Source organism: Cnephaeus nilssonii, assembly GCF_951640355.1.
Source record: "Cnephaeus nilssonii genome assembly, chromosome: 4".
In the NCBI taxonomy this organism is placed as follows: Eukaryota; Metazoa; Chordata; class Mammalia; order Chiroptera; family Vespertilionidae; genus Cnephaeus; species Cnephaeus nilssonii.
In genome coordinates, this window is record NC_137075.1 from 19,730,631 (window position 1) to 19,755,922 (window position 25,292).

Genomic DNA, 25,292 nt, shown 5'->3' on the forward strand with positions numbered 1-25,292 from the left:
ATATGGAATTTACAACTGTAACACAAAAGAATCAGTAACATTTCTGAATATGTAATCACTACATAATGCATACACTTTATAAATGCCTCTAATGTCATATAGATGTAAATGTGTACATACAGTTTTAGAGACATTTCCATATGGTTGGCTCGTGCAACTGCTTCATCTCTCTCCTCGTTGGCTATTTGTAGTCGAGACATAATAGCTTCATCACGTTCCCTCTGTGCAAAATACACCTCTTCAACCAGAGCTACCAAAATATATCATCCAAAATTAATCAGAGAAAATAAAGGAGAAATGCATACTTTTAACAAAAATAATTTTCTTTTATTCACCTAAATTGGTATCAATTAATCACTTGACAAAATTTATTTTTAAAAGCTACTGTAAAACTGAGTTACCATTTCACACCCAAAAAATAAAAAATTAAAAGGTCAAATAATAACAAATATTGTGAGCTTGTGAAATAAAGAAAATTCTCACATATATTTTTGCAATTGTTAAGAAGAATTTGACAATATTTATTACAGTTGAAGATGTTTGTAGCTTATAATCTGTCAAATCTCCTCTTTGGTATGTATCCTATAGAAATTCTTGCACATATGCACAAGGAAACATGTATAAAAATGCTTATCGTAGCATTATATAACAGCAAAACAAGAAATAACTCAAATGTCCAACAACAGGAGAGGGAATAAATAACTCACTTTACATTCAAAATGGAATGTTATCCAGCATTTAAAATGAATTAACTATGGGCAAATCTCAAAAATGAAATTTTGGCAAAAACAGCAAGTTGTAAAGTAAGACAACTCCACCTATTATTTATGGATAGACACAATTAGTAAAAATATTAAAACAAGCATGGAAACAATAAACACCAAAGTCAGAAGGTAGATAGATAGATAGATAGATAGATAGATAGATAGATAGATAGATGATAGATAAATAGATAGACATAACAGATGGTAGTAAAGGCTTTCAAGGAAAGTAAGGGTTTGTAAGAGAGTATTTTCACAGATGGGGATTAGACTAAGCAGTTTGTCAATTTCTTTTTAAAAAATTAAACATACAGCTATGACCATAAGATTCAGCTATTCCACTCATAGATATTTTATAAATGCTAAGAAATTTTTCCAAAATTAAAGTATTATTGAATGATAATTTTAACATCTATTAGCTTTTATGTAAAATTTTATTATGAAAAATATGATTCTTTCTAGAATTCAGTACTTTCAAAGAATCAATATGCAACTCTCAAACATTTTTAGTAAAGAAAACTTAATTGTAAACACTGAGCTTTTCCAAGGTGGATGACTATTACAAAGTTCACTAGAAAATCAATATAGCATTTTAGTTGGAATTTGCTCATTAAACACCCACAGCTCTACTGCAAATTATGATGGAATGAATAAAGCAAATACGCATGCTTCTTTCTTTTTATTAAATGTAAAATCTACTGTTAATTGCATCTCGTATGTCATACAAACTTTTGTCCTTAACTATTAAATAGAAGCCTTAACAAAAGTCATTAGAGATTCTCTTTCTTTGACTTGAATAAATTTCAATATTTGTTCAGTAAAGGTTCACAGCAGTTAAATCACATTAACAAATATTATTAGCTACTATGTAAGCCAACCAAGTAAAATACTTATATTGTAGGTAAAGCAAATCACTGGTGTTTACAATAATATTTGGATATCTCCATTTTTAAACATGGTTATCAAATATTGTATAATTCTTAGTCAAATTCAAAAAAGACTCATCGAGAGGATCACCTTCCCCCCCCCACCAGCACCAAATTCTCAAATTTGTTTAGTAAGCTAATTGTTTTCTAATATGGGCAAAAGTAAATATGAAGAGGCTAAACCATACTAAGTATGAGTTTATTGAGTCAAGACAAAGTACATATTTTCTTAGTAGAACCCAAGTCTATTGACAAACCCATATTGTACACTTCTCAAACTACTTTTAAAATACAGTAAGAGACAGTATATTGGAAAACATTCTAGTTTAAACATTGGATCATGATCCCCTAAATAACATAATTTGGACGATAGACATTGCCCAGGAAAAAGAATCTGTTTGTTAACATCCTCAAAGTAGTTATGTAAACAGAAAAGGCTGAACATAAAGAGAGGGGAAAAGAAATCATTAGGATTTGAATTTGAGACATATAAAATAATCATCAATTACAATTCGTGTTCCAAAATTCTAAGAACAAATATAGGATAGATGATAGCTTTGTAAAAGACAGGTCTTTACTAAACATGAAAGAATGTCACGTTTACTAAACATGAAAGAATGTCACTGAACAGCTAACCATTACTACCTTTGCATGATGTTAAGTGGATTCCTTGCAAATATGATAGTGTTTTATGAAACCACCACTATATATTCCAGAACCATAAATATTACACTAAGTTTTTTAATTTTCTTAAAAGTTGTATTGTCTCTCTCTATGTATATATTGGATAACGTGAGTTTAAAGACAGATGGTAAATGCCCCACATCAGTAGAAAATTAACCAACCTACTCCACATAGCTTGATGCTTCCATTTTATTTTTTTTTTTGCATTACAATGCTGGATTCAACTTTTTACTTCAGAGCTTCTTTTAAAGAAGAAACTATTATGTTTTTCTAAAACTGAATTAGAATGTTCAATATTTTATATGATTATTTCATAAATAACCTTTTCTGATTAAAGAGTCATACAGGCTCATTGTATAAATGCAGAGACAGAAATATTTTACAGTTTGTAACATTCTGTATATATTTAAAATAAACAGGATATGTTCCTATATTCTTCAGTATTCTTCAAAAATATAAACTATTTTATACTGTACATGAAATTTTATCATTTGGACATACCATATTTAATTAAACTAAGATGCTCCTAATATAAGATTTTACACTGTTCTCAGTTATTTCACTATATAAACAACACTGTAAGGAACATCTTTGAACATAAATCCTTATGTATGAACTTTAGCTAATCACTTAGGAAAATTTCTAGAAGTATGACTACTACCTTAAAAGTTGGCATTTTAGCTCCTAACATATGCTTTAAATTTTTCTTCTGTGAAGTTGCTATAAATTTATAAGTCCTCACTTATTATTGATAGGTTCTGTGACTTCAAGAAAAAATGATGGATAAGAACAGAAATTTTATCATAAGTTAACTGATATAAACAAGAGTTACGTTCCTGTGACATCAATGGTGTAGCAAAATGTTATCAAGGACCTGCTATATTTACCAATGGTTTAGGAATTGATAAAGATTAATTAGAAAATTACACAAAACATGTTTAAGTAGAAAAACTATAAGATCGTGTTTTTGTTTTGTTTTTTGCAAAATCCCCAATTACTACATACAAGTATTTAGTACATATAACTAAAGACTATATAAGAACACTTTCTAAAAATATGCTATTTATGTTTAAATATGCTATTTAATACATCTCGGAACTACAATCTGTAATACTTTCAACAATAAAGATAAAACTACAATTTTAATGTGAAAGAACCTTATCCCTGAATTATTATAATTAGTATTGATTATTTTATACACTTTTGAAATACAATTTTAAGAAATATTTAAATGTCTTTCTATATACAATATTTACTTTAAGTAGATACCAATATGAAAATTCTGTGAAATATAATTGCTACCTAAACTTTTTAGAATTAATTAAACATATAGAAAAAGGCTTAAGAAAATATTATCTGAAAGTTTTCTGTTACTTTTCTGTTTTAAATATCCTAATTATTTGATATGCTCTAAAATGCTTTCATTCTAAATTCCAGTATGCCATACATAATAAAATATTGCCAATTGATGGTTATTGTTATGCACACTGGTTTCTGTTTCCTCCATGCTTGTTTTGTTTTCTCCAGAAAACACAAACTCTTCTAGGGAGAGGTTACAACATTGGCCATAATCTACTTCCAAGTATTATTTGACCTGGCACTCATTGTAATTAATCCTGATTCATACCCTGGGATTCTGCAGCCACGGATAATATAATCAACCTCTACCTATCAATATTTCTAACTAAGTGTATTTCAAAGAGAATGGGCCTTTTTGTTTTTATCTGAAATGACTGTCATATTCTTAAAATCCTTTTTCCTTCCAAAATAAAACATGCAGATATATAAATGTATATGTAATGGTCCATTATAATTTAATATTGTTAAGGCATTTAAGTGTAAGATTAATGGTTTCCACATTTTACTTATGCCCATTATATACTCAGAAAAATGACATTCCAATGTGTTATTTCTTAGAAGTACATATTATGTTATTTTCTATTCTCCTGATATACAGAACTAATTAATTTTTGTTCTTCTTAATCATTAGATCATCAACAACATCTGAGATACGGTATAGGTGAACAAATTTTTTACAAGAGAACAATGTAAATATTTTCTATTACACAACAATACTTATTTTTCCATGTTAATTAGTTGGGGTATCTGAATATATTTTATATAATGGTAGATTAGCTATCTATACTGTTAACATTTACATGTTAACCTAGATAGAAAAACTTAAGCTATTACATTCTGTGTAATAAGAAGAGCTTGGCGGTATTTTTCTATTTATAAAATATCACTCTAAATTTGAGCACAGAGAAAATCTATTTTTTTAAAGCAGATTAAATGCTTGCATAAACAATAATGTAAGTTAAACAAATTATGTAACCACTGAATTACATGTAAAATGTAACATAGATAGATGATAGATAGATAGATAGATAGATAGATAGATAGATAGATAGATAGATATAGATAGATTTTTAAACATCAGACTTAGGAACTAAGGAGTTCTTTTGGCTAAAACCCAATATTGGCCTTATTTCAGTTTAATTGGAAGAGGATCTCAAATTCATCTTCTCCATGAGATATCAGGAACCTGGATTTATCTTTGTACCAAAGGTTAATAAGAAATGTGTCTGCAAAAGTCAAACAGCATTAAATACTAAAAACTGATTATTATTCTACAGGAGTTGTTCTGTCATTCATAATCTCTCCATGCTCCAACCTTCCACAGCTAATCTTTAATGGATGACATGCAAGAAAGAAAAATAACTAACATATAAAGCAGAGACTATAATGTGAGCATTTAAAAAGAAAAATAAGGCTTTTAAAGAAACATAAATATTTTAAATATCACAAAATAATTTATCAAAACTATTTAAAGAAATAGTCTTTTGTGTAAAATTTAAACAGCATCTGTATACTGTTAATGTAATAGAGGAATAAAAATTAAGAGACATTAAACATTAGACAATGCCCCCTGAGACTGTTTAGAAAAAAATGAAAGGTTTAATTGAACAATTTTTAAAAGTTGTGACTACATCACTGTCCTAAAAGTAAATGAGTGGATGCAAATCAAGCCACACAACACTCTCTCACTATCAAATTCAATTTACGTAAAGCAAATTTTGAAGTGTTTGTGGTTTAATCATTTTATTTAAATGACAAGACATGCTTACCTAAAAAACAGAGTTAATGTTTCTGCTATGCTTCTCCAAAATATCCTCTAGTATTTGAAGGTCATATATACTAACAAATTTCAAATAATATGATCCACATATAATTTAATGGGTTAAAACATAGTAAAAAGTCCTAAACAGCTACAATGAAATACATTTTTTCCCAATGCTAACAAATAGGGAACGAGCTTGTCATTTCAGCTTTTGTTAAGTAAAGAAGACCGACTTATTATATATTTTTCTCTTATTTTCTTTTTTTGTAGAAATTAAAAACATGATTTTCATATTTTCAAACTTTCCAAATAAAATTAAATCTGAAAATCAAGGAAAACTAAAAACTGCAGAGAATAAATAAAATAAAAATACTTATAAATTATTTTTTAAAAGAAATACATATCAATGTTTTCATAAACAAAATGTACATAAATAGCTGTGGTACAGTTACTTATATTAGCTACACTTTGAATATGCACCTCTTAGATCAAGAAATCTTGAGAAAACAAGATAGTGATATCATCACCTTATCATCATAATTTCCACTTATTGAGTGCCTTCAATGGGTTAAGCATTCATAAACATTATCTCACTTAAACGTCTCAGCAACCTATAAAGTAGTGTTTAGGAAGGCTGTAACTTACACGAGATAAGAGCTAAAAACAACAATAATAAAACAAAGGTCTGAATCGGAAGTGTGAGCATTGAACTGCACCTACTTGTAATGCTGTATTATGAGTAAGAAGTGACTGCACACAAAAGAATGTTTGAAATTACACATCTGTCCATTTGCTGATGTACATTCATTGTCTAACGCAGTGCCTAGTACATAACGACCCCTCAATAAATATTTCTTGTTTGAATTTTTAAAAAGTTAGCACAGTTCCTATACAGTGCCTAATAAAAACAGTCAATGATGATGGTGATGTCAGTAAAGAAGGGGAAGGTAAAAGGGTCAACCATGTGAGATTTTTTTTTCTTAATATATTTCTTTATTGATTTCAGAGAGGAAGAGAGAGGGAGAGAGATAGAAACATCAATAATGAGAGAGAATCATCAATCAGCTGCCTCCTGCATGCCCCCTACTGGGGATTGAACCCACAACCTGGGCATTTGCTCTTGGCCAGAATCGAACCAGGGACCCTTCAGACCGCAGGCTGATGCTCTATTGACTGAGCCAAACCAGTTAGGGCAACCATTTGAGATTTTATCATAAAGGACACAACTGTTTCAAACTCTCAGGAGATCACATTTGAATGACAGAATTCACATCATGTAAAAACCATCAGGGAAGCAAAGGAAACAGGCTTCCTGCTATTACAACAGTCTACATGAAGGTTTATCGTAGGTACACCTTAGATTAAATCCCAAATTCTCTGTATCCCATCTATTTTATTTCAGATTCACATGTAAGTAATATGCACTAGTGCTAATAAATACATATATCTCAACAGTAATTATTCTCATCATCTAATCTTTTATTTCCAATTTTTTTATTTCACTTTTCCATTAATAAACAGTGAACCATTCATTTTAATTAAAAGCTAAATAGAAAAAATATTTTCAAAACTTTTTACATTATCAAAAGTTTAAGAATGTCATAAAGATAAAAATAATCAAATATTAATATTAGCTATAATTTACTGAGTATATACTAGGTATTTTTATATATTCTCTCTAATCCTTAAAATAATCTGGGAAATTAGTTAGTATTCACATTTTACATGGAAGAAAATAAATTCCAGAGAGAATATAATAACTTTTCCAAAGTCAACCCTTATTAAGTCAAAGCTGTGATCAAAACTTGGGTCAATCTGATTCCAAGGCTTTTGGTCTTTCCATTACTTCATTCTGCCTCACACAGAACTGGGCACCTTTTGTTTTATGTGGTTCTGACTATACAAATTCTTATTCTTAGAAATTATACAATCAGCTGGGAAGATAAGATGATTAATATGTACATAAGTTACACATAAAGACACAAAGATAAATAAGGGGCAAATCTGAAACGAAAGAAAAACGGCATGGGTAGGATGGCAAAATTTGATCACAGGCATCATATGAATTTCATAAAAGTTTGCTTTATGTCTTCTTTATGTGTTAAACTTACCCACAGGAATTATTTTAAGATTAGAAAGCAAGTAACTTTTTTAAAAAATCACATCTTTTAAAAATAACATTTACTTTTTCTAATACAAAATCTAATCCATGCTCACTGGAGAAAACCTGTTGATTGAAACATTAATGCATCCATTAATACTACCAAAATTTGCCTCTTTTTCATTGATTTTATTTTTTTATTTGTTTATTTTTTATGAGAGAGAGAGAGAGAGAGAGAGAGAGAGAGAGAGAGAGAGAAAGGAAGAGGGAGAGAGAAACATCAAGTGAGAGTGATACTAGATCTGCTGCCTCTTGCATGCCCCCTACCGGGGATCAAGCCTGCAACCAAGGCATGTGCCCTGAAGCTGGGAATTGAACTGGCAACCTTTCCACGTGTGGAATGACGCCCAACCAACTAAGGCACACTGGTCAGGGCTGCCTCTTGTTTTATAAAATATACACGTATATACAGGGTGTCCCCAAAAATGTATGCACACACTTTGAATAATTATAAGGCAGTATTTATTAAAATACATTCCATTTTCAAAATTGAGCTAGCAATTTTTTGGGACACCCTGTTCATATATATATATATATATATATATATATATATATATATTTTTTTTTTTTTTTGATTATATAATAAATACAGTCTTCTCCTACTTCTTTTTCTTAATATTGTCATAAACATTTTCTCTTCTCATCAAACATTCCTCAGAAATTATTTTAATTACTGCATGTCTCACATAAATGCCCCTTCATTTATTTAACCATTCCCTTTTTATTAGATTGATTTTGATTCTCTTGCTGTAATAACACTCATATGTGAATATCTTTATATATAAATCTTTATACTTTATATATTCAAATGAAAAACTCCTATTTCCTTGAGTACCTGCATTTTATTAACATTTTATTTGAAATGCCTATTGACATATATTTATATTTGTGTCCCAGTTGCAATTTCCAATGTGTAGTTCAGGATGTTTCTGCACTTATTTTTTTAATGTGAAATATCTTGACTTTTAAGATATTTGCATCTTGCTTAAATATATTATAATACTTAAATGTATGTGCATATTTGTAATATACTTTACCAAACACACTTTTTATTTCAAATATGAAAATGAGCAGTGATAGAAACAAACATCCATTGATTATTTATTCTTTCATATGACACTAAATAAAACATGTAACTATAGTCTTATAATGCTCCCCTTTCTGTTCAGGTACTGACATAGTTGTTTTTGTTATGTTGTTTTGCCTTCTGACCTCTCATAGGTAGAAGATAAGCTATTTACAACAGTATGTATGAGAAAATATGAAAAAGTTCATGAGTCTACCAAGGGTCAGTTAATAAATTTCTTGTAGCTTCAAACCAAAGAATTTCTTGAGCAATTCAGATTTTTTATTTTCACATATTACAATAATAATTCCCTCTAATGTCACAAGTAAAGTATCTTTAACCTTTTTTCAATAAAATAGAACTGAAACATTAAAGAGTAAAGATACATTCTAAAAATTTATACTTTAAAAACTAAGTGACTGGTCATCTTTTTTTAAAACTAGATTGCTTTGTCCAGAGATACTATATAGCATTATTATCTTCATCAATTTAGAAGGCTATGAAAACATACTAAACATGTTTCTAAACTTTAACATTTACTTAAAAATATCATTAATGATAAATATTTGATTAATAAGAATCATAAAGCAATCAAATTCTTCCCATTTAATGCATATATGGTTCATAATTTAGTCAAAGGGAACCCTTAAATATATACCAATAAATAAATATTTGAAGTATATGATTAGCTACATTATACAAAAGTTTAAAGAGTAAGTAATTTTGCTTTATGACTCTTCCCCTCCAAGAGCTATGCAGACATATTAATTCATAATTTTTGGTCACAATGGCCTAAATCTTATTAAATATCTTCTCTAAGACACATACAAAATTAATTATTATGCAAATTACTTCTTGTAATATCTTCCTAGTAAACAGCCAAGAAACTTTCAAATTGTTCTGAATTTATATATGCATCATTTTTTATTAAGGTATTATATGTGTACATATCTTACCATTGTTCCCCCCCCCCATCATTTGTTTTTAATATACTGTTAATTTTCCTTAAAATACATTACTCCCTTATTTTCCCCACCCTAAAAAATCATGGTAGTTTAACAGAAAAACAATCATCTGGTATTTAGCTGGAGTATTTATTTATAGTCATTTTGCCTATATTTTCATAGTGATATTTAATTCAGCTTTGTACAGTAATATTTTAAAGACAGACTGTATCTGCTAATGTTTCTGATCATAATTTTTTCATATACGCAACTAACGTTAAGTGGCTTATAAAGTATGATTATAACTTCAAATTAGTCACAAAATAATTATTCCTTAAAATCATTCTAAATTGATGCAAAAAATATTTAAAAATCTCTAAAATGCCTCTGCATGTTAATTGCTATCATTCTATGAAATTTCTCTTTCCTTAATACACTAGAACAGTGTGAGATAGAGTCACAGAAGTATATATGTGTATATAGATGAGAGATCATAATTATTGACAATCATCTGATCATATTTGTAATATACCACAAACATATTTAAAAATGTTCTCCTCACAAAGACCTGTAAATAAAGATAGACTACAAAATATATTTAAGGGAGTCATTTATAATCTTAAACATTGGCAACCTTTCACTTTAATCTCAGAGAAAACATTACCTCTATCATCATCCACATTATCAGATAAAAATTTATTAATTGCACAAAGTAGATTTTTAAATGAAATGTAGGTTTCCACTGGCAATGAATATATGACTATCTTCATACAAAGGAGAAGTATTTCCTCTCAAAGAGCTAAAACAATAAGTGGTATCTGAACTGCTGGTTGAAAGGTAGAGCCACTGGTAATCATTATTTCCCCTTGTTTGTTCAGGCCCTTCCAACAAAACAAACAACCTTTTTGTGATTGGATTGACATGGTGTTAACAATGCATTTAATGCCCAAATCAGTATGAATACAGGTAAAGCTCTCACTAATACCAGAGCCAGGATGTTAAAGCCACCTATTTTCTAAGCAGCCAAAAAAAAAAAAAAAAAAAAGGACAGAGCTTCCCTCCTTTGGCAAATAGCTAGTATGCTAGTATTCACCAAGCCACATAGTACAATAACCTTGTGCATATTTCTTAAGGCTATACGTTACAATTCATCTACCATACCTGCTGTCTTCTCAGCAATTTGAGCTTCTGTTGCTTTCTCATAGAGTTCCAACTTAAGCTTTAGTTTTCTCTGTTCTTTATCTTCTTTAGATAGTTTTTCTTGAAGCTTAAACATATTGAAAAAAACAGATTCTTATCTGACAAATTTCTTCCACAAATATAATTAATCCCAAAGTAAAATTCTGTTTTTTTCTAATATAAATATGTTACATTTAACTGCCTAAATACATAACTCCAGGGAGTAAAAAAACCACACAATATTTAAGGTTTGAAGGTATTTTATAAGTAATTACCTGTAATGACATAAAAACTATAAAAACATTATAATATACATTTTATTTGTGTGTGTGTGTGTGTGTGTGTGTGTTTACAGGCAAATAAAATTAAAGAGGGAAAACACAATTATTAAAAATAAATACAGCAAAAAGCAATCATCAATTCTATTGTCTTAAAGGCAAAGACTTGGGAGGGACTATCCTAAATAAATAATGGACAGCACAGCTTTTCTGCTTCTCTTAGTATTTTTAATATTTTGAAACAAAATTAATTAGATAATAATCTTAGTATCTGAAACTGATCTCCCTTGGAGAATGCTAGCCCATCATAATCCATGGAGATTGGCACTGGCACCTGGTTCATACTGGCATGTAATAAATAACTGCTAAATGAAAGTACAGAAAATATCTACAGCTCTCATATAGAATCCCTCCAAATGTTGTTTTTTTTTACATTCCTCCCTCAGATTTTGTCATTTGTGCTGTTTTCCATCACATATGAGCAACATTCCTCATATCATACTTCAGTTTGATTAGGACAACTAGAATATTGAAATATTAAAATCAGACAAGTATGAAGAGGTTAAAAAAAAACAGAAGGCATACAAAAGTGAACATCCTATATAATAAAAGGCTAATATGCAAATTGACTGAACTTGGGAATGACTGGTCACTATGACATGCACTGACCACCAGGGGACAGATGCTCAATGCAGGAGCTGCGCCCAGGTGGTCAGTGCACTCCCACAGGGGGAGCGCTGCTCAGCCTGAAGTCGGGCTCATAGCTGGCGAGCGCAGCGGTGGTGGCGGGAGCCTCTCCCACCTCTGTGGCAGCACTAAGGATGTCCAACTGATGGCCTGCTCCCCAAGGCGGGGGGGGGGGGGGGGGAGCGGGCCTGAGCCATTAGTTGGACATCCCCTGAGGGCTCCCGGACTGCGAGAGGGTGCAGGCCAGGCTGAGGGCCCCCCCCCTCGAGTGCACAAATTTCATGCACCGGCCTCTAGTTATTTAATAACGTTATTTAATGTTCAAAGGAATGTAACTTAAAAACAGGGTCAGAAAAGGTAAAACGTGACATAACAAATTGGATTGGACAAAATATAGCAGTATATGATAAGGTAAATTAAGATACTGCCAAACCCTGGTACTTTAAAGTTTAATTACATATATTTTTGAGGTGAAATATAGGGCAAAGACATTAATAAAAACAGAAAAGTCGCCGTTGCACTAACTGGTTTGGCTCAGTGGACAGAGCATTGGCCTGCGGACTGAAGGGTCCCAGGTTCGATTCCGGTCAAGGGCATGTACCTTGGGTGCGGGCACATCCCCAGTACGGCGTGTACAGGAGGCAGCTGATTGATGTTTCTCTCTCATCAATGTTTCTAACTCTATCCCTTTCCCTTCCTCTCTGTAAAAAAAAATTATATATATATATATATATATATATATATATATATATATATCCCAAAAAACAGAAAAGTAGTGCATTAAATTCCTCATTCTCCAAAATACTGAAATAAAGTTTTACTGCAGTAAAACCTGAATTGATCTTTTTTTTTTCATGTATCTACTTGAAGTATCATAGATTTATGAAAAAGGAAGTGATACCACAGGCCAGCAAAGGCAGACAACCAAAGAATTGCTGTTTGCAGACAATCTCTCAACTCAATCATATCCTGATGGCATGATATGGCAACAACCTAAAGCTACTGTTAAAGGATAAAAATACACCTTAAAACTGAACTGTGATGGATAGCAAAGCAAGTTTAGAAAGTCAACAGCTAAAACACTGTACAATTACTAGGTTTTTCTATAACGTACCTTTTTATGGCTTGCTCTGAGAATGTCCAATTCTGTTTGAAGAAATGTAATAGTCTTCTCTTTATTTAAGTCTGAAGTAACTTGACAAGGTATCATACATTCATAATGCAAATCATTATTTGTATGCTCCATACTGCTGTAATAAAGAAAACTATTTATTAAACAACATAAACATATCATTTCTACTATACAGGACCTATAAGTTTTACCCTTCAAATGGGGAGGGACAAATTTAATTTTAAGAAGAAATATATAAAGTTACTTAGTTTTAAATTTCTCTTTTTATGCACTAAGAAAATCCTATGGATGAAAAGAATAAATATATCAATTTCATAGAGATGTTACTCTGTCAACAGAGAGAGGTAAATCTGTGGAAAGCATTTAGTAACATCTATAGAGACTCATGGTTTTGTGTACTTAAAGAATTCAGGTTTTAGGGGCTGTGAATATTAATTTAATTTGTACTTTTGGTCAGGACTAGATACTTTTTTCACTTTCCTGAAAATGAGAACAGTAATCAGAATTTTCTTTCAATTTGGTTGACAGTATAGTATTTTCATTATTAAATTTAAAACATATTAAATATGAAAACTTTTTCCTGTAATATTTAACAGTAAGCAAAACATCTTTTTTTTGACATTTTGCCTGCTATTTGAGAAGATGTCAATTTATTAGCAGGTAGTATAAAGCAAGGGCAGGGAAAAGCAGTGGGCAGTTTTTTGATGGCATGATATTTGTAAGCAGAGGTATATCTTAGAGTCTCTCAGCAGAAAGCAAGCAGTGAGGCCTGGGACAGTCAGTGCAGCTCTACTTACCATGTGCATCTTCTGTTGAAATGGTCCTAGATCTCTCACATTCTGGCTTTAGCCCAACCTCTAATATTTATTTTTCTCATGTGGTTATAAAACGTTTGTCACCTCTTCACTCACCCCTACTCCCCCAAAATGTGCTCTAATCTGTACTTCTGTAAGAATATAACTCATTGCTAAGTGGCACGAACATATTAATACTAGGTGTACCAGTTAATAATGCGGATTTTGTAATCAAAGAAAACACGATAATTTCAAGAGAAATATCGAAAGTGCTTTATTCAAAGTAATGTCTATCGCTAGCTACACATTTCCCCATCTTTCAGGTAATTTGTGGATACTGTTCCAATAGAACGTTTCTTGTTTTGAGGCAAACCATTCAGAGACCCAATTTTCCACTTCTTCATATGTTTTGAAGTGCTGCTCAGAAAGTGTGTGTGCCATCGATCAGAACAAGTGGTAATCTGAAGGAGCAAGGTCTGGTGAATTCAGCAGGTTAGTTAATACTTCCCAGGCAAGATCTTTTAACATGTCTTTAACTGGTTTTAAAATGTGTGATGGTGCGTCATCATGAAGCAAAATTACTTTGCCATGTCTTCTGGCCCATTCTGGTCGTCTTATAATCAAAACGTGGTTCAAATTATTTGTTGTCGGTAGCAATCAGTATTAATGGTTTCACCTGGTTTTAGAAGCTCATAATACACCACACCTTCCTGATCCCACCAAACGCAGAGCATTGTCTTCTTTCTGAAGCGATTTGGCCTTGCAGTTGATGTTGATGGTTGACCTGGATCAACTCATGATTTTGTGCATTTGGCATTCTCAAAATAAATCCACTTTTCATCGCCAGTCACAATTCGATACAAAAAAGACTTTCTTTCGTGCCATTGAAGCAACATTTTTTTTTGACAGACAACTGTTTAGTTTTTATTTCATAATCAGAAACTTAACTCTGCAATCCAGCTAGACTGGGAAGGGGTAAGGAAATTATGGAATCCAATAAACTGGCAAGAGCACAAAGATTATAGAACATTCCAAGTAAACTGGGGTGCAGGGGTGCTCTCCTGAGCTACAGAAGGAATGGTCTGGTGGTAAAGATAAAACACAAGTCAAATTTATTAGAGTTGTCCACTGTCAGCAGTGGTGATCTTCTTGCTGGTCTTGCCACTCCTGAACCCAAAGCGCTCCATGGCTGTCACAATATCCATGCCTGCTTTCACCTGGCCGAAGACCACATGCTTGCCATCCAACCACTCAGTCTTGGCAGTGCAGATGAAAAACTGGGAGCCGTTTGTGTTAGGCCCAGCATTTGCTGAGGACAAGATGCCAGGACCTGTATGTTTCAGGACAAAGTTCTCATCCTCAAATTTCTCCCCATAGATGGACTGGCCACCTGTGTCATTATGGCGTGTGAAGTCACCGCCCTGGCACATAAATCCCGGAATAATTCTGTGAAAGCAGGAACCTTTATAACCAAATCCTTTCTCCCCAGTGCTCAGAGCACGGAAGTTTTCTGCTGTCTTTGGAACTCAGTCTTCAAACAGCTCGAAGGAGACGTGGCCCAAGGGCTCGCCATCGAAGAACACGGTGGGGTTCACCATGGTTGGTCACGGGCGGCTTCGGAGTGGCGGCGTCTGCAAAGCTGAAGCAACATTTTACTGATGACTTTTCGGTTTTCCATTTGTCTTTCGTTCGGTTGATGTGGCACCCATTTTCCTTCCTTTAAAATATTTCCTATTGCTTGTTAATGATCGGAAATTGTTTGCTGAGCAACGTTTAATCTTCCTGCAAGTTGTTTTTGAGTTTGACACGCATCTTCATCCAATAATGCTTGTAATTGTTGGTCTTCAAACTTTTTCAGTTGACCTGGACGTTCTTTGTCTTTCACATCGAAATCATCACTTTTAAAGCGTTTAACCCTTTGCACTCGCTTGCTTTTTTCTCGATTCCTTTATTCTAATGCTAACCGTGTCGAGTCACACTCGACATCCGAGTGTAAAAGGTTAAACAAGCGTTCACAAGTATCTTGAGATGGAGCATGTTCACCATAAGCTTCCCGAAGTATATGATAACTTTTTCTTCAAAATAAAGTAATGAATTAAAACTTCCCACAAATGCTCTTTTTTTGGCACAAAATCTGACATTTTTAAGCGTAAAAATATCTATGATGTTAACACCTTCAGCAAATTTGACATGAAGTTTTGAAGCTTGTTGTCAATACAACAAAATGGCATACATATCAAATCGCATATATATCAACATATGTGTAACTCCATCTATTGAAAAATAATCCACATTATTAACTGGTACACCTAGTATAGCTACTGAATAATTTTAAAGTAAATAGAAATAGCTGTTTCCTGAGTAAAATTATGAAAATATTAGAGGCCCGATGCACGAAATTCAAGGGACTCGGCCCTCGCAGCCACGGCGGCTTGCCTTGGCCCTTACAGCCCCAGCTTCGTCTGGAAGGTCATCAGGAAGGACTTCTAGAAGGTCTTTCATCTGTCCAGTCTAATTAGCATATTATGCTTTTATTATTATAGATATTTTATAAAAGAAAATTTTGTCTGAACTGAAAATATATCAGTCACTGAAATTTTCTAATATAGTAGTATTTTCATAATACATGACTAATTATGAAAGTACCTTAATCCCATAGGTTAGGTAAAAGTGACAGATGTCACAAGTTCAAATCCCTTCATGGATAGGTAGGGAAGGTAAATAAGTAAAAGCTGCAGACTGTAAAATAATAAAGGTAAATGAAAGTGTACCAGGCCTTTCTAAAAGCATTCAAATTCATTTAAATAAAAAATAATGGTAACCAAAACCACACCTCTGGGCTTATTTTGTTCTGGAGCTACTAGGTTTGGGCTCTGATTAAAAAGAAAATCCCATTAATATCAACTCAACAGTTATTTCCAGATACATAATAAAAGATCACAGAAAATATTTAACTAAAAAGAATAAGACCTCATGGCCTTTATTCAAACTCATCTTGTGCTTTTTCACTTGGCAATCTAGACCAGCGATTTTCAATCAGTGTGCCACAAGAATTTTTAAAATATGTCAAATTAAAAAAAAATGACAACAACCAACACAACAATAGTTGTCCAATATGAATGAATCACAATTACACCTTTTTTGTCATGTTGTCAAAAATACATTTTTTTGTGAGTCACAGAATTTTAGTAATTAGTTTGTGTGTGCCATGAGAAGAAAAAGGTTGAAAATCGCTGATCTAGACACATCATATTGATGTAATGAAAAACAGTAGAAAACTCTGGTAGATTCCCCAAATTTTAACATGTTAATGATACATCAAACTCAGCTCACACCATAAAGAAGGAAGGGAGAATGACGTGCGGGAGGAAGACGAAAGGAGCTCTCCCATTCTCACTCTGGGTCTAAGGCAGCTGGCACTCACTTGGGTTTCTCAGTAACGCGGTGAGGTGCCTCACCACCTGGATGAGGAGAATTCCTCGACTTCTGCTCTGGCCGTTGTGTGTCCTCGCATGTGGCTTCGTGAACTAATTCATTGCATGTCTGATGCTTGCTTCCCTTAGAATTCTCAGTCAGTTGTTCCTCTGGCTGCGTACTTTTATTTCTCCCTGTAGTCTCATGTTCAATATAACTTTGGGCTATTTAAAATAAAAACACACATAATATAAGAAACACCATAGCTACATATTAAATCATTCAAATGAATATTTTTGTGGAAATAAATGCTCTCAGAGCTTTAAACATGTACTTACTAGTCTTACTCCTATTGTGATCACATAAGCATGAACAGTGTGATTCTGCCATGAATATTTCCATTCCCACAGTAAGACAGCATTTAGGACAGTGGTTTAAACATTGGATTCGGGTTGGAATAACCTGAGGAGTTTCTAGAAATCCAATAGCCCAGACCCATCTTATATTAATGAAATCAAAATATCTGGGAGTGATCAGATGACTCCAGCACGCAATCAAACTTGAAAAGCATTGATTTAGAGGTATTATTTTCAGATTACTTTTTCTTCCTAAACTTTGAAAACTAGGTTGCAATAAGTTAGTGATTACAGTGAAGTGATATTGTGCATGGAACTCTTAATATCAGACTGCCTGGATCAGAATTCCAGCTTTGCCAAGTGCATAACTTCGGGCAAGAAAGCACACCCACACCTCAGTCTCGTTTTTAAAATGGGAACATATTAAGTTACCTCAGTTGTTGTGGGATTAACTGAGTTAATACATGCAAAAAACTTGGCCTAGTGTCTGGCACATCAATAAGTGTTAGCTATTATTTTTGTAACCGTCATCATATTATAAAATGAATATTAGAATTATTTTAACTCCCATTTTATCAGATATGTGTTATACATTAGAGGATCTGTTTCGTAATGCCTTGCTATCTCATAAAAATTATTTTAAGCTGTAACTAGTAAATGATAGCTACTTCAAAAGAATAATGTATATCTTATTTTGGGGGGAAGAAAATGACACAAACACAAGTGCACACAAAAAAAATTTTTTCACCAGTAAATTAGATCAATAGGCACAAACACTGATTGTAAGTAGAACTTTATTATATCTACCAGAAACATTAAAAAGCAAAACTGTAAAAAGCAGGTATCATCTGCTTCTTGGTGATGCCATCTGCAACCAGCCAAATTTAAAATTCTTTTGAGGCAGAGAGAGTAGTTTTAAAATAAAAACAAAATGGGGCGCCGAAACCGGTTTGGCTCAGTGGATAGAGCATCAGCCTGCGGACTGAAGGGTCCCGGGTTTGATTCCGGTCAAGGGCATGTACCTTGGTTGCGGGCACATCCCCAGTAGGGGTGTGCAAGAGGCAGCTGATGGATGTTTCTCTCTCATCGATGTTTCTAACTCTCTATCCCTCTCCCTTTCTCTCTGTAAAAAATCAATACAATATATATTTTTTAAAATGGGGCATTTACCGATAAGATACTTCTCACAAAGTATTCTTTCTTTAAGAGGAAATGTTTTGCCTGTATATATGCTGAAATTAGAGCCAGTTATAAACTCCATGTCGTGGACATTGTCTTTTTGGTGGCTTAAAGCTAGATTAGAAATCATTTTAGTAAGTTACTCTTGATTTCACTTTATTTGAGGGAATGAATTGGGAAAATGTGCTATCATAATTACATACTATAAGATATCTATAAAATTTCAACACTATATCCTATTTTGGTTTAAAATATAACAATTATAGGTTTCTGGAGATAATTTGTTACTTCTTGACATTTCAAAACATGTATTTGGTTGGCTTTAGATGTTCATCATGCTGTTTTTCTAGAAAAGGCTGGTATTGGTCGCATGTAGCCCCCAAAATCTGAAACGAGAATTTTATAAATGGGCTCTCAGGAATACCACTATATCAAACCATGCTTTTCAACACTCACAGAGATCTTGTAATTCAAATGAAAGGAAATTATAAGTAGTTACTGCAAGCAATAGCAAATAACAAAAAGTGTCCCTAGGAACATATCAAAAAATAACTATTAGGGCTTATACTATGCTCCAGTTTATGAGGCACAAAGATTCATCAAAAAGTAAAAGGATATGCCAGCTATAAATCGCTCCCAGTTGCTTATGCCAACACCATACCAACTGCTTCAGAATCTTAAGTCTTAACTCTCTGACCTGATTTTGGTACCAAACTTTATCTACAAATTGTCCCATATTTTTGCCTCTGTATTTTTATGTCTAATTTAGCATCTTTCTCCTTTCCGTTTTTTATTCCTAACTTTCTACTGTTTAGTTTACCCCATCCTTTATATCTATGCTTGCTATTTGCTTACTACAATTATAACTTTACTTCAGCTTACCTAATGTCAAATTTGTGATACGTTGATTTCTTGGTAACTCACTGCCTCTACACCTGTGACTGCTATCACCTCCAAATTCAGAGGAGAGGTGGGAGCTTCCCAATAAGAGGACTCCTTGCTGGTCCCTCCTGCATAGAACCCTTTTTACTATTATTAAAATGAACTCAACAAGTCCTAACCCACTTCTGGATTTCAATTCTAAGTGTTTAATATTTTTTAAGAACCCTGTACTGTGTGATTTGGCTCTGATTAATTCTTGATGTTTCTACTCTTGCTCAGCATTTTAGATTCCTAACTATAACTGTTCATAAGACATTTGGAGTCTGCTCTGCAAATCAGACTATCCATACTCTTCTATGGAGACTTTGATTTTATTTCAGAGAAAACAAGCCTGATTTATAAAATTTCCCTTTCTGTCTGCCTTATTTTCCTTTCCTTTTTTTCTTTTTTTTTACTATTTTAGCAAATATTGCTTAAATTCTTTGAATGCTCTCAGTGCTTTCCTACTCTGCCATATTGCATTATTCTATATCAGAATTCAACCATTTGTATAGAAAGTTTGACTCCTCTATTCATTAATTTAATAATTCATGGAAAACCTATAGTGTGATATGTCCTGTGACAAGTACTAGAAAAACAAAAACAAGCCCTAGCCGGTTGGGCTCAGTGGATAGAGCATCAGCCTGCGGACCGAAGAGTCCCAGGTTTGATTCCGGTTAAGGGCACATGCCTGGGTTGCAGGCTTGGTCCAACATGCAGGAGGCAGCCAATCAATGATTCCCTCTCATCATTGATGCTTCTATCTCTCTCTTCCTCTCCCTTCCTCTCTAAAATCAATAAAAATATATTTTCAAAAAACACACAAAAATACAAGAAACAGACACACACACCCCTCCCCCATCAAGGACTCTAGAATACATTGAAGAAAGCAAACTGATCTAATAATTTGAATACAATGTGATAAGGAAGGATTCCGCTAGGGATATAGAGACCAAATACAATGGCTAAATATACCGAAGCTCAACTGTAAACTCTGGGAAGATTTCACAAAGGCATTTGTTACAAAAAAAACACACAACAAAAAAACAAGTAGGAATATGAAAACTAATGAACTGCCAAAGGATTTGAGCTTGGAGAAATAAAGAAAAAGTAACAGATTATAAGAATAAGAAGAGAACAGTAAGAACAGGCTCAGAACAAAAGGAGTAACTTTAGGAAAAACACAGTCATTTCTTACATAGACATGACAAGATGGTGTTGTCAAGAAGGTAAAAATTTCTAAAATGAGCAACATGTAAAAACAAAGTCCAATATGTGATTTAACTGGGAATGGGTTGATGAAATAGACTGATAGTGAAGGTACCTGGAGAGGAGGAAATCAAGGACTCAGGGTAATAAAAAGCTTAACTCTGAAGACACTAAAGTCATCCAGGAAAATGGCAAGAAACTGAGAAGAGAAATCAGAGTCAAATGCAAAATACTTCACGGACTGCATAAACACGCTAGGACAGAGATGAGAAAGGTAACAAGAAATGATTGTGGGTAACAGTCATTTCCTTTGGAAATAATTTTAGCCTTATAAAAAGTTGCAAAAATAGTACAAATAACTTCTGTATACCCTTCATCCATATTCCCCAAATGTTAACATTTTCCTATACTTGCTTATTATCCGTTCTTTCTGTATCTATCTGCCTAACTACATTTATAATTTTTCTGAAACATTTGAAAGTTGCACTTTGACTTTTCAAGTCAGATTTTAAGACACTACTCTATCCTGTTGCACCTTGCCAAATTTTCATCACCTTATTCCAAGCCCAACTGAAATTCAATTTCTGAGTTAGTACCTTCTCCAACCGAGAGAAAAAAATAGCACTTAGAGACTCTAATTCAATCTTCAATTATTTTTCCTGAACTCTCCAACCCAGGATAAAGGACTTTATGAAGTGATAATGGGATGAAGCTATTCAAGTTTTAGTTGAGCCCGGTGGGCGTGGCTCAGTGGTTGAGTGCTGACCTATGAACCAGGCGGTAAGGGTTCAATTCCAGGTCAGGGCACATGTCCGGGTTGCAGGCTCCATCCCCCAGTGTGGGGCATCCAGGAGGCAGCTGATCAATGACTCTGTCATCATTGATGTTTTTATCTCTCTCTCCCTCTCCCTTCCTCTCTGAAATTAATAAAAATATATTTTTAAAAAGTTTTAGTTGAGCTGTTGGTATCGCCCATCACCTGAAAAGGCATTACATATGGAAATATAAATCAATAAAATACAACAAAAAGTGAAGTTATGGCTCTGTTTTACAAACCAGTCAATTAGATAAATGTTTAAATGAACACTTTCACTTTTGATTAAAACTCTCATATGCAGGCAGACGAATGCTTAAAGCTAAGACTATTGATTCTTCTCTCCCACACGTTTTAAAATGGAAACTCTATAACCTCCTTTAGTAATTTGCTTCAGTGTTTAATCAATGTTGTTGTTAATTATTTCACCATTAAGACTATTACTCTTCAAATTTATTTCTCCAAATGGACTTAGAGAATAAATTATCAATCTCTTCTTCATAATTCATAAGCCTCTGAGGTCTTTCTTTCCTTAGAGTTAAACAACTGGAAATATTTTCATGACGACTATCAGTCCCTTTATTTATTTGCTCTTCTATGGGCACACTGTATTATTTGGATGTAAGAATTTGGTTACTTCAAATACATTCCCCAATTTTTGCTATTTCTACCTAATGCTGCCACTGCCATATAAACTTACTAGTATCCTGTAACCATTTGAAAATGATGTTATGGAAGATTACTACTAGATAGTCCTCACATGGCACTTACAGCTTTTGCTAGAGATATTCACTTGGTCAAAATGGGCAGATTTAGTGAAGATATTTTTTGGAATCTTAATACTTAATACTTAATGTGCCTAGGCGGGCTGCTTTGAAAATCCTGTATCTCTTTAGTGACTTTCATGATGTTTCCAATGGATCATTTTCATAATATAACAAATTCTCTCTTTACTTCTAGAGATACTAGTATTGCCAACTGTCTTAATGGTAACCTTGTTATTAAATTCTCAATTCCTAAGTCCAGAAAATTAACAGCATTACACTATTTCCCATTTTAGGAACGAAAGCTTTAGAACCCCCTTTGAGTTCAAGTCTCCAGACAATAATACATTAGTCAATGTTTAATATACTCAGCTGAATTGATGCTACACAAGAAATCATGACTCATGGCCAAAGGTAACTTATTTCACAACTACTATACAGAAGTGAGGAGGCGGCTAGAATCAAATAGGGATTCTTAGAGGCTGGGAAATTCTGTTCTGTCTGGCTTTGTAAATAGTTTGTGACAACTGGTATCTGTGTAAACGGATTTGATGGTCCCTTGGGGGGTCAATGCTGTTTACTGAGCTGTTTCTTCAGGGTGGTTGAGTTAGAATTGTCTCTAAGGATCTACTGGGGTTTCTCAGCACAGCGACATCGCAGCTACCTTGAGAGCTCACTGGCAAAAAAAGAAAGGGTAAAAGAGGTACTATGGGCAAGTACATTCAAATACATAGATATCCTGCTCCTTCAGATGTTGGTGCTATCAGGGAAATTTGTATCTAAAATGAACTATAACGGAGGTAATTTGTTAATGTGCTTTCTGACACTTGCTAACACAACTGGTCACCACTTCCTTAACTCTTTTTTTTTTTTCCCTCTGAAAGGTTATTACTTATACTGTAGCATCTGATTTCATAAGTATTAAAAGAATAAAAACCTCATGTTTATTGTTTCTTTTATATATTGTCTATCACCACATTATGTAAGATCAAAATGATATAAAATATTTTTTACTATTAAGTAGGTATAAATTTGATGTGATAATAGGATTACTACAGTAACCCCACATTTTATTTTATTTTTTTATAGCACATTTCTTTTTTTTTCTTTTTTATTTTATTGATTTTATTACAGAGAGGAAGAGAGAGGGATAGAGAGTTAGAAACATCAATGATAGAGAAACATCGATCAGCTGCCTCTTGCACACCCCCCACTGGGGATGTGCCTGCAACCAAGGTGCATGCCCTTGACCAGAATCGAACCTGGGACCTTTCAGTCCGCAGGCCTACGCTCTATCCACTGAGCCAAACCAGTTTCGGCAAGTAACCCCACATTTTAAACAAAAGATGTTATCTTTTTCTCAACAGTTAAAGATTTTTCTAAATGAGTATTAGTTTCAACAAAATCAGAATAACAGTATCAGTTAGTGGCTCCCAATAACTTCTACCAATTCCTAGAGTTTTATGTGTATACAGATACTGCTTATTTCCTCTACTAAATTATTTCTGACTATGTTTCCTTTTGGGGAGGGAGGGAGGTTTTTTCACATATTTGCATCTATGGTTTTTCCCCCAAACATAAAAGAAAAAGACATCAGAAACTTCTTCCACATCACAGTGTCCTACCTAACAGATGTGTGTACGAGAGAAAAGTGCAGGCCTTCCAACTAGAACAGAGGTGTATTTAGATCTGCCAAGCAGAATCAGTGCATGAGCTCTTAAGATGGGCTTCAGGGTTTTAATGTTGGCTCTACCACACAACTGTATGACTTTCAGCAAATTACTTAACCTCTCACCAACTTCTTATCAATGAAAAGTACATAATAATAGCAACCACTTCAAAACGTTTTGAGAATAAAATTATTTAAATTATATAATCTCTTAGAAAAGTGTCAGCACAAAATTCACACTCGATAAATATTAGCTATTATTATCTGTGAAAATTTGTTTTGCTGGAAGCAAAATATTTACTTATTAAAATATAATAAAAATAAATAACATATAAGAAAAATTCTTATTAAAAAAATAAGAAGACATGGACCTGGAAAATAAAATGCTACCTTATTCAATGAGAGAAACATAATAGAAATACTTAATGTGGTTAACACTTGTAATTAATAACTAATGGTTTAATAAAGTTTGTATCAGATTATAAAACAAATTAATTACAGAAATAATAGGACCTCAAATTTTAGAAATCTTGACAAAAGATCCTGAAAGAAAATTCAATCCCACACAAATAAAATTAATAGTATAATTCTGTAAATTCAATCCATTTCAGAAAATAAGAAATGCAAATGGCATGTTCTGTAACATGATTTTAGCACTCACTACAATGGCACATTATATTAGCTACAATAAAAATCATGGTTAGTAGGTCACAGGTGCTTATCACTCACAGATTCTAATTTGGGAGTCACAGGAAATTTGGTCACTTTTGGATCTTTGACTTAAAAAAATGCAAACTTGCTACTTAGATACTGTGTATTCTGTATATTCTCTCAGGGTTTTTTTTAGTTTTTTTTTTAGTTTGTTTTGTTTTGTTTTTGGCTTGACCAGCCATAAGAAGAAGAAGAAAAAAAAGAACTATAACTTCCATTGTAAGTCTGCATACTCACTGCCCACATTTCAAGTACTCAAAGCTACATGTAGCCATTGGCTACCATGTTGGAGAGCAGAAATACAGAGTCTTACGTAGTTCTAATAAGGTGTGTGTGTGTGTGTGTGTGTGTGTGTGTGTGTGTGTAAAGAGAGAGAGGAAGTAAAAAACATGTGGGAGAGGCTGGATGTAGCTGTAAGATACTGAAGGTTTTATAAATGTTTATAAAGCTAAAAAAATCGTGAAATCTGTCAATATGACATAATTTAACCACTTGGATATGAGGGTTAGACATTCAAAATAA

General features: G+C 33.1%; 1 protein-coding gene and 1 pseudogene across 9 annotated transcripts in view; both read right to left on the reverse strand.

The window, feature by feature from the left end:
• Positions 1 to 25,292, reverse strand: part of MIPOL1 (mirror-image polydactyly 1) — a 340,115-nt gene that overhangs the window by 254,154 nt on the left and 60,669 nt on the right. For 7 of the 8 annotated variants that reach the window (XM_079767463.1, XM_079767465.1, XM_079767459.1 and 4 more), the window contains 4 exons: positions 17,158 to 17,371; positions 12,922 to 13,057; positions 10,825 to 10,930; positions 121 to 250 (listed from right to left, as the gene is read on the reverse strand). In XM_079767463.1, coding sequence (XP_079623589.1) covers positions 121 to 250; positions 10,825 to 10,930; positions 12,922 to 13,057; positions 17,158 to 17,371 — 586 coding nt within the window. The remainder of the gene's footprint in view (positions 1 to 120; positions 251 to 10,824; positions 10,931 to 12,921; positions 13,058 to 17,157; positions 17,372 to 25,292) is intronic. The other variant, XM_079767462.1, reaches the window with a different exon arrangement.
• Positions 13,910 to 15,367, reverse strand: LOC307097435 (peptidyl-prolyl cis-trans isomerase A-like; annotated as a pseudogene). Its single transcript has one exon. The product of its transcript is annotated as a peptidyl-prolyl cis-trans isomerase A-like (transcript).